Consider the following 10527-nt stretch of genomic DNA (forward strand, 5'->3'; position numbering starts at 1 on the left):
GGGCTGAGTGGTGTATGGTAGGAAGACACAAAAAGTGTGGCGGAATCGTTACAGCTGTGCAGGAGAAGTGGGTACTTCTAGCTTTGAAAATCAGTGGGGGCAAGAATAGCTGCTGATGTCTGTCCTGGGCCAAATATGAAGCCGCACGCTGCGCGCTTCAGGGTGGTTCCAATCAATCGCCTTCTTCCTCCGCCGCACTGCCCTGTTCACTACGTTGTGCATCTGCTCTAGATATTGCTTCAAACGGTTCAGAATCTTCATTAGTGTGGCTGCTGCTTGCAGCCGACGGTGCTTCGACCTCATCCGCTGGGCCGGCAAAAGCATTCTGCATGAAGAAAGATTCTAACTGTCCTCCCCCATCATCCCCTGTTCTCGTGTCGCTATCTTGCTCTTCCCCTTCCAGTTGGTCATTATATTCTTGGATCATTCGCTTGTATTCCAGCATCTGCTGGCGTGCTGCAATAAGATCTCTCTGCCGTTGTATATTAAGTACCTCTCGATACGCAGACATGGATGTGCCCCAGCGCCTCCAACTCTCAAGGCCCGCTAGGAACAGAAGAATGCAAGCCACTGCTGCCACCAAGAAGATCCCACCAATCGGTCGCATTAGATCATTTTCTTCTGTTGAATCGTCGTCTCCTTGAGATGGCTGATCCGGCGGCACAGGGAAACTAACAACGCTTACCTCACAGCCATCGCCGCTCGCGCAGCTGCGAGTTTCAAAAATGCTAGATGGACAGGCTTTCCCTCCCGCGGAGGCTGCGCGGAGTATGTGCCAAACACGCATCTGCCGACATCCAATGCACTCCGACCAGCGCGAAGGAGATGGATAGCAATCTTCATCTCTTAGAAGACTTGTGCCAAAAATCGAGTTACAGAGTCCTTCTGCAGTTAACATACAGAGTTGCATAAGACACAACGACTATCGAGTTCGTTGCTGCAGTAACCAAAGCCTGATACCCTTTTTTGCGTCTACGGCCGACTAGATGACTTGTCAATGGCCAGCAGTTTGTGATTTAGCAATCTAAACGCTTATTGGACTAGGTAGCAGAAATGCGTATGCGAAGAATGTTTCGCCCAAGGGTCTCCCATACCCGCACAAGGTTCATGCTGAAAAAATTGGCAGGGGACACCGCCTTCCTTCTCCGTTTGGTAAACTTGCATAAACCTGCAGCAACGACGGTTACAGGACTATCTCACGGCTCCGTAAAACTTTTGTTCCCCCGGATTGTACTTATATTTTGATGAGGTTTAGCACGCTCGTATTGAGCCTAACTCGCTCAAGCCCACATTGACTGAGCCGCCCTGAAAGTCTACAAAGCAGAAAGGCAAACCTTGCTAACCCCGCCCCCCCCACCCCTTTTCCACGTGCCTTTTCCTTCGACAATCAGCTTGACAGGCGGTCCACTCGCTCCATGCTCCTTGGCAGTCAAGGCTTGCGTGAGAGTTAAGCCTTTGCACAAATGGAATACTACAATGGGCAGGACCCAAAAATCCTCCAGTAGGACAGGTCTCCAAAGGCATGCCGAACACCTGGACCTCTCCAATCCTGAAAGGATTTGCTGCCCTTATGGTAATTGTCTTAGCGCGGTACAGTCGCAAATCCATCACCTCCCACACACTTTGTGCTGCGGGAGAGGGAGGCACACTTGTCTGCCATGTATGGATATTTTCTCCACTGTCGTCCTCCACAGATAGTGAAAACTCAAATGAGCCCACTTGAGACGTTGTTGTGCCAGACTGCCCGGTTGCAGAAGCAAATGCTATGCGCAAATGCCATACATCTACGGCGGTCTTCATCTCTATAGTTGCTGAGGCCTCCCCGTCCGCCCCAACGTTGAGTTGAGTTGAAGTGTCAAGCAAACTGTCTTGCCATACTTCCAACTCCGCTGGACTTTCAGAGGCACCTGAATCTTCGCTAGACCTTATCAGCAGTTCTCCGTCGTTGATTCCAACAAATTTAGGGTTGTCTGTGTCAAGGGACACTATCGGTTGAACTGCTTCACGTGTCGACGCCTTTGCACCGTCATCCGACTGTTTGTTAATTACGATGCTTCCAATCTCGACACGGCTGCACGGAGCTTCAAGGCAATGCCTCGACAGTTCTGTTCCAACTTGGAATGCACATGCGGAACCCCCACGGGAGGCAACTTTCACTTGATAGGCGTGCAGCGAGACACAAAACTCAGAGCACGTAGCCGAGGAGAACGGAGGGGACCACCTGAATCACAACAGCGCCGGAAGCGTACCGCTTTTCCCTTTTCAGCATAGTTCAGTTCTGCTTGCATTTTGGATTAGCCCTGAGGAAACAAAAATGAGCAGTAATCCAGAGGATATTAGCGAGGGATGCGTTGGACGGACTCTCCCAAGCAGTCGCCTTCCGCGTAGAACCCAGTTGCCCTTTGTACGGAAGCGATTCTTCCCGGTAGGTCCGCAGGAACGTAGTAAAAGCTTTCGTCAACAGAAAACCTCTTTGTAGTTAACATATTTATCCAGACGACTGAGTCTGGGCCCCTCTGTAAAGATGTCACCGTCCGTGTAGGGAGCAAAGAACCATGCAAAACACGCCGAATCTCTACTTGAGATTCCTCCCTCAGCGACCCATCCCGGAGTCGCTCTTCAATATGCAGGACGTGGTTTACTGAATCATGATGCAGCAGCAACACGGAAGCGCTACCCGCAGCAGAACAGTGGAATGAGCGGTAAGCATCTGCATTGAAAACTCGCAGTGTCATTTCATTATATGAGCGGGTGCCAGATATGGGTACTTGCATATATAGCAGCTGCCCCGGTCTCGAAGAAGAATATTCCGGAAACGGTTCATCATCCCACCATGGAAGAGGTGTAGTTTCCCAAGAAGCATCCGAATTACGTACAAAAGGCCACGAGAGCTTTCGTTGCTTGTTTGAAGCTGCTACTGGTTCCTCGAGAGCAAGGAACACGGCCCACTGGTCATAGAACACTGGGGCAACGCAGAAGCTCTTGATCACCGCCGGGGAGACAAATTTTGCCGATGGCAGTTGAAATCCACCCGCTGCAACAAATCTTGTATCGCTGTCAAGGGGTTTGCTGAAGAAATATGTCATGTCGTTGGCTGTTGGATGCTCAGCGAAAATGGCATCCGGAATTTTGGTATTTGCCACTTCAGGCCTCTTGAGACTTGAAATAAACGACGTCCCTTTATTTTCCTGTGCATTTGCCAGCGAATCATAGTAAAACAGCACCTGTTGAAGCTTCTTTCGGCTCTCGTCGGCAACTGTATACTCGGCCCCCCGCACGATGTAGTAGCTCCGCACTGCCTCTGGTGGGTAAAAATTCTCGTGGTAGGCACCAGAGCGTGACAGCCAAAGATTGTTGGGGTACTGCACAGAAACCTGAGTCATTCTACCGAATTCCCTTATTTGCAACGTGTTGCTGAGGGAGCCTATGGCAAAATGCTTGTGCACTCGACTGCCATCTTTCCCCGGTCCAAGAAATACAAAGGAGTCTCCATATGTGTGGGGGGTAAGGTTCGGGCAGTCCTGCGAGAGCTGGTTCTCTTCGATTGAAGTGAAATATTCAAGGGGTACTCCATCTTCACCACCGTTGTGTAGGCATAGAGGACACTCGTGGCTCAACGTTACAGATGGGGCGCCAACAACTTGCTCGAAACTTGACAAGACTTCGGGTTGCCGTACGTCGTAGAAGACAACTTCGCATGGTAGATTCGAGTTGGCGACGCAACACTTAAGATAAATGCATGCGGAAGGAAGCATACGAGTGAAGGCAACAAAATAGGCTATATAACCTTGTTCATCTATTCTGTATCCAAAGAATCGCGGTTCCTGACGATCACCTGCCGTCAATGTCAATTCTGATCCCTCTTGTTCACCGTCACTGCGAATCTCTACTCTCCTAGCAATACACATTTTTTGTCGTCTTCTAAGCAACAAAGGAGTCTCGTCAGGTTTGGCTGTGACGAGTTTATTGCCGTCGAACCTCCAACCACGCAGCATCGCATCGGTGTATGGGCAGTGATGGTAAACTACGTGAATAGAACCGGAATCCGCTGCATCAATTAGTAGTGGTTCTGAATAGGGCTCTCCCGAATCCATGTACAAGCCGTATGGCTCGTAGGAAACTCCATAGTCACTTGCTAAGCTGTGGTTGGCAGCAAAAACAACCTCCAGTAGCTCTACTTTGGGCAGTGAGGCAACAGGCAAAACAAAGCCTGTTGAATGAAATAAGAATGTATTACGTTGATCGTATGTTTTTTTAGACTGATCAGGATACGCGCGTCGTATCGGACGAAGGTCCTGTTGAGGAAGCACACTCATACAGGCAAGGAAAGCAATGAGCGCCTGTGCCGTCCGCGTAAGTGCTTTTCGAACTGTCCTCCCCCAAAACCCATTTTGCAGCCGATATTGGGGCATCTTAGCTCATTGAAAAAAGCCGACACGGTCTGGCCCATAGTTGAGTTCGCATGCAACATTCTTGGTCTGATTCGTTAACATTTCATTGTTCCCCGCAGCAAACGAAGCTCGTAGCGATAAGAAACTAGGAATGATCGGCGGAGGCTTTGATACTGGTACTGCCAGGGGAGATATCTGAACAATATGTATTCCAAAGCTTGAAACTATCTATTGCAGAGCTCATAGACCATCTAAACAAGAGGGGCAGGCTGATGTGTTCCTGTACAGTGTCTTCAATCGGCATTTCCCTTCCGGCAGCCTTTGATTTTCCTTGGAAAAAAATTCCCTGCAACCCGCCCCAGTCCGAGAAATGCGAGAAAGCGCTTGCGGAGAAGCTTCCAATACAATCAGCTGGTTGCAGCTTATCAATGCGGCTTATTGTCAATGCCGGAGCATTTGCTTCTTCGAGAAAATTTGAAGTCTGCAGCGAAGCTGTTGTTTATCATGCTTGATCAGAGTCCACTCGCCAACGTGAGTGTCCGTGTCGTTCTCCTTCTTTGCATCCTACGATCGATTCTGGTAAAGGAGTTTGACAGGAGAGTAAAGTTGAGTCCCCAAAATTTTGCTTTCGAAAGGTTCCTTAGCGCTCATCTTCCTCTGCTTTCAGATGAACAAAGCATTGTATTACCGACAAAAAGACAGAAAGGCGCTAACATTTGTTTTCCACTTAACTGAGAGGAAATGGGGCTGCTTTATTACTGATCTCTACGTCCTGCGTCTCGGGAAGCTGCTTCATGTTTTGTGCCAGCACAATGTTGAGTCTATTCCTTTCTTGCACCGATTCGGCTGCGAAGTATCCAAGTAGAGGCTTGTATTTTCTTTATTTGTAGAACTGTACACCCGACATGCACAGTCCTATTCAAGCCAATGTCCTATTCAGCTACATAGTCAGGAGAATAATCTATTGAGTTCGAGCTTGGAGCTGCAACTACTACCATCTTCACACGCTAAGAAATACTCTTCGTTACCTCTAAAAGGCTGGCTATACGATGCCTCGCTATGTGTTGGCTCGCACGCTTCCTCCACTTATGAAGATAGACACTATCTATTTGGCATACTAATTTTCGTTACTGTTCCGAAATCTGTGTATGTGCATATGGAATTAAGTGTGCCATGGTGAGCCATGGGGCTGCCCGCTCTAGGCATGCGCTGCCCTTTGGGGCTGGATGCGAGATGCATCTATCTCATGGGATTTGGCAGGCAAAGTACTCAATAATACTGAATAGTTGGTCAACAATGTATGCTATATGTGATGCCCAAGAAGAGTTGCACTGGGGATCCTATCATTCAACGCAGATGCCATTCGGTAGGCGTGCTGCAGAGCGACCAAGCGTTCAGTGCCTTGCTGGTTGCACTTCAGGTTGTGTGTAAAATTGTGTGTGGGCGATCTATGTCGTTTGGCTCTATGGGCAAGAAGTCATTTCATGATGCAGTGATGAAGCGTGATCGGCCTGCGATTAGCATAAGAAGATTGACCTGGCCTCGGTAGGTTGCCTGCAAGCATACACAAACAATTAAAAAAGCGTGTACAGAGGTAAACCATGTAGTAAAGGAAGGCTTGTTGAAGCTTTGTTATGCGCAGACGTGGAGCTGGCTTGCATCGCGCGCCGCAGTGAGGTGCGCTAAGGCTAGGTGCTCCACTAAGGCTGCTTCCTCGCAACGACCCCCAGGCCCTGAGCTCAACACCTAGTATGCTCTTGGACACGTGAAGCAGTTCAGCGGCATCTATAAGGAACTCTTACCACACTTTTTTTTGCATCATTGATGCGCGCTCTAGTCCTTTTGTAGTGAATACTCACTACAATCACGGCAACACTGCCGTGCTCGTTCTGCACGAGTCAGGGTTGATTGAACAGTGGAAATGTATGTGAGCATTTGTTGATGTTTATTGAGTAAATAATTGGTGAATGTATTAAATACTGTTTACGAAGAGGCGTATTGATATGACTATAGGAGAGACTGGGGTGAGCCTTCGTGCAAAAGGTATTGCAACATGCCAAGCACTCTCCTCTCCCAGCGCCGTAGGCCGCCGTTCCGGCTCTAGTGGGGTTGCAGAACAGAACAATTTGGAGATTAAAACAAGAGGAAAACCTCCCTTAAGCTCTGTTAGCTTTGTTATTTTGCTGAATCAGATGAGATGCCTGAGAGACAGTAGCAGTTTACTTGACGGCTTCNGTTATTTTGCTGAATCAGATGAGATGCCTGAGAGACAGTAGCAGTTTACTTGACGGCTTCACTCAACTTATGCCTGCCGGGCTGTTTTACGCAGATGTGGGGTTCTAAGGATGCGCCCCACAGTAGTCTTTCAGAGGAACAACCTACGAACATCTCATGTTTATTGAACACATTGCAATAAAGAGTAATATTCTTTATTAACGTGAACAAATCTCCGCATAGCGTGTGAGGGACTGAGGGCTCAGCCCACGCATCAGCCGCTTCCTTGGCCCGTAGTACCTCAATTCTTAGGGATTCACAACATCCTATCATGTGAGGCAACTCGGATCCCTACTAGCTCTCGCAGTTGGGGTTTTTGTCTGCATTTGTGTTGTCCTTCGAGGCACAAGACGCAGAGCTGCGAGCATTGCTTGGTGCGACATTGACGAGAGTCGGATCAAGTTCCGAGGGCCCTATGATCCTTAAGATACAAGCAAACATGTGTGTATACACTTACTTCGGGCAGACCCTGTTGCACGTGCGCTCCCATCACTACCGGAAGCACGCTGGGCATCGTGCGCCGAGCGTCATCCGAAATGGGAGGATGCAGGAACCGAGCAAGCGTCCTTCACTCCAGAGGACGGCAAAAATGCAACGAATAGGGACAAGGAAGTGGAAATATTGTCACAGAAACTCACAATTTTTAAGACATCTGACCACGCGTAGTTAGGTTGGATCCAAGTGATAGCTATAGCCACTCAACAGCCAAGACTTCTAATTCATTTAATTGCTGCGAGACTCACCTTCCTGATGACATATATATACATCCATAAGTAGAAGCCAAAGTAACACAGTGTTCTGTTCCGTCGCTTTTTTCCACCTTCGGAGGTTATCCTAGCCCCAAGTGAGAGCAGAGCGCCACACCGCCTACTAAATGAAGGCGCCATCTGTTGCAAGACCAAGGTGATAAGATGCGGAGGGATGTATGCTAATCCCAACAGAAAATTCATTAGGTCACAACTCCAGATAGATATAAGAAAATGATGCCCGAGACAACCGTTGTTATACAGACGTTGTACGGGTACATAATGTGGTGCGAGGAAGTACGTTGTAATTAGCGTGGTATTCTGCTGCGCTACTGAAAGCCAAGCTTGCGACAGGCGTCATGGCACAGAGGGCTCCTCACAAAAGTTCCTCTGAATGCGTTCAAACAATCTTCAGAAACTCACTCGGTTTGCGGTCGTCTGGTTGCTTGGCGTAACGTTCTCGATTTGTGGCATCTTCCAGCAATCCTTTAAGATGTCATTCTGCTATGTGGAACATCAGGCTGACGAATGCAATCCTGCACCATAGACCCATTCTACACAAGGAATTTAATCAAGTCAATTTAATAAAGCCTGCATGGTATACAGCAGCAGCATTGCGCCAACCTGTAGTAAGACCGAACGGTTCCAAGTGTATGGCAGTGGTATACTAAGACTGGGATGCTGCTGTGGCGGGAAATCGCGCTAGAAATGCTTAGAAGCCCTCAGTCCTGTAATGCTTCGTAATGCTTCGGAGGGTTCATGGGGCCTGCATGGAATGACTAAATTGTTCTTTCTGCTGTAAATGAACTCGCGCGGGGAATGAAATGGGCATATTTGCCTGGAGTCCGCATAGCGACGTAAGCTGCGTCGGAGCCTGACTGATGTTAATCGCAATATGTACTGCATCGAGTTATCTGTCCAAATCTGTTTAGGGATCGGATGACTCCTCAGGCGTCCGAATTTTAGAGTGTTTCTTGGTATATGCTGCAGATTTTATCGAAGCAATGCTATTTATCCCCTTTTTTGAAGTAGTTTTATACTAGAACTGCGCGCTCGTCGACCCCTTTCTCCTTGGCCTCGCTGGTTTACACCGAAGTTCTACTGCTTCACCCACCGTTTGGCCTAGACAGGGGCAACCCCCATACAGGCCCAAGGACAAACTTCAAGGCACAGCGTAAGGCAGCACTGGAAATACTGTAGGAAGCACATGGCCATCAGGCAAGAGGAAAGCCTAAAATGTGCTCGGTAACAAAGGTGCGTTGGCCTTCGTTAATCCTCACGCTTTCCTAGGCCTTCAGGAAGGTGAAAAGCCGAATATGTTCTTTCTCCAACAGACTGCCATGCAGAGTTTACAACAGCACTGGAAATGCTGATGAGAGGGCAGGAGTATTAGGCAGCCAGTTAATGCGAAAGGTTCTTGGTAACAAAAGTATGTTGGCCTACAGAGGGCGAGCACCTGAAAATGTTCGTCACGAACCACCCGCATTTCGTCCAGCTCCTGCGAAAACGTGACACCAACCTCGCTTGCGAAGGACCAACAAAAGGACGCTGGGTTCCTGGAGACATGTGTAGCTACTTGGAGAGACCATAGAAAACAAGGGCACTACGTTAGTTGCAGAAGTGAGCGACTACCCAATTGAGTTATTCACGATCGCTTGCTCAAAGCCATTCCGCAAGAACAGCTACGTGCTGTGCTTGATGGAGCGGAATGAAAGCCCTACCTATGTATGCAAATATATTATGTATGTATGTACCGGGCAACATACAAAATCTGCAACATCTGTTGACAGTCGCCGTGTCGCGGGTCGTTGCGGTGATCTTCGCCCCTCTTTACGGTTAGTACATTGGAGGCACACCAAGCTAGCCGTGCATCTAGACTCCCATCTACATTGCGAGCGGTTCGACAGCGTGCACCTGCCGGCTTTTACAATTTTGTTTAGGTTGGGATGCACGAATTGAAGGGCGGCTCCCAACTGAGACGCACCTCGAGAGCTTCGGCTGACCGGCTGCAGCATCATGCACTCGGCAGCAGCAGCAGCTTATATTATTTGCAGCAGCTGCGGAGGCCCTCATCTGGCCTTTGTTCGGGGTGCCTAACCACCTTCGCCACAATCCCTGTGGCGCTTGTAAAACAGTTGGCGTTCACCGTGAATGAGAAGCCCTTCGTTGTATCGATTTAGATGCTTCTGGTGGCATTCAACGACATAATGGACCATACGTAGGTCAGAGTTAGCTACAGCGGGTTACTGTCCTCCTCCGATTATGTGTANTACACATAATCGGAGGAGGACAGTAACCCGCTGTAGCTAACTCTGACCTACGTATGGTCCATTATGTCGTAGCCTGCACGGCCATATTCGAGAGGAAATGCGTCAAGCTGTCCTGTGTTCCAAAATTAATCGGTTTCAGCTACGCATGATATACACTGTCTACACACTGCCTATGAATTAAGCGAGACAGCCGCGCAAATCCACAGTTCCCGCATCTTCAGGAAGACACTTACTGGGGATCTGCGTTCCACTGAAATAATGGAGTTGAAAATAGCCGTGTCATTTGTCACTTCAAGGCATCACAGCAATGAAAGCCTGGTGATTGAGCAACATGCGAAGTTTGGCGCATGCAGATGCGATGCTTATTTGCATGCTACCTGTAAAATCCTGCCTCAAAATACTATGTGATCAGAGAAAAGCATCTAACTCTTGAAAAAGCGAAATCGAAGGAACAGCGGACCTCATGAATCATGCCGCCGTCCTTGTGTACAGTCGACGGCTGCAAGAAGTACGAGGCGGGCATTTCCATCAAGCAAAATACAATTGTGCTTGTTGTGTGTCAGGGCATGGTAATATGCCCCGAAAAATAAGCAGTAGGGCCTATAACAGACTAACACCAGAAAATGAAACAACCTATAACTAAAAACGCCCCACAGCGCGCTACTGCGAAAAGCACACTCGTCGTTGAACTGTAGGACAACCCCATGTTCGTGACCCTTCCGCGTACTGGCCCCCGCTCGCTCCCTCCTGCGCGCTTCATAGAAACAAGATGCGTTGCTATATTTCAAAAGGCGACGAAGACGACCTTGGGAAGGGGCTGCAATGTGTCAACTTTTCTGCCGCTCT

At 48.7% G+C, this 10527-nt stretch overlaps 1 protein-coding gene across 1 annotated transcript; it reads right to left on the reverse strand.

The window, feature by feature from the left end:
* Positions 1-172: 172 nt before the first annotated feature.
* EMH_0055230 (uncharacterized protein) lies at positions 173-5042 on the reverse strand (the record flags this gene model as incomplete). The annotated part of the gene is made up of 5 exons (XM_038022673.1): positions 173-885; positions 1095-1168; positions 1358-2221; positions 2362-4140; positions 4960-5042. The coding sequence occupies 5 exons, from the start codon at positions 5040-5042 to the stop codon at positions 173-175; spliced, it is 3513 nt and encodes a 1170-aa protein (XP_037878527.1).
* Positions 5043-10527: the final 5485 nt, after the last annotated feature.

Source organism: Eimeria mitis, genomic scaffold (assembly GCF_000499745.2).
Source record: "Eimeria mitis Houghton genomic scaffold, Emh_scaff4, whole genome shotgun sequence".
NCBI lineage: Eukaryota > Apicomplexa > Conoidasida > Eucoccidiorida > Eimeriidae > Eimeria > Eimeria mitis.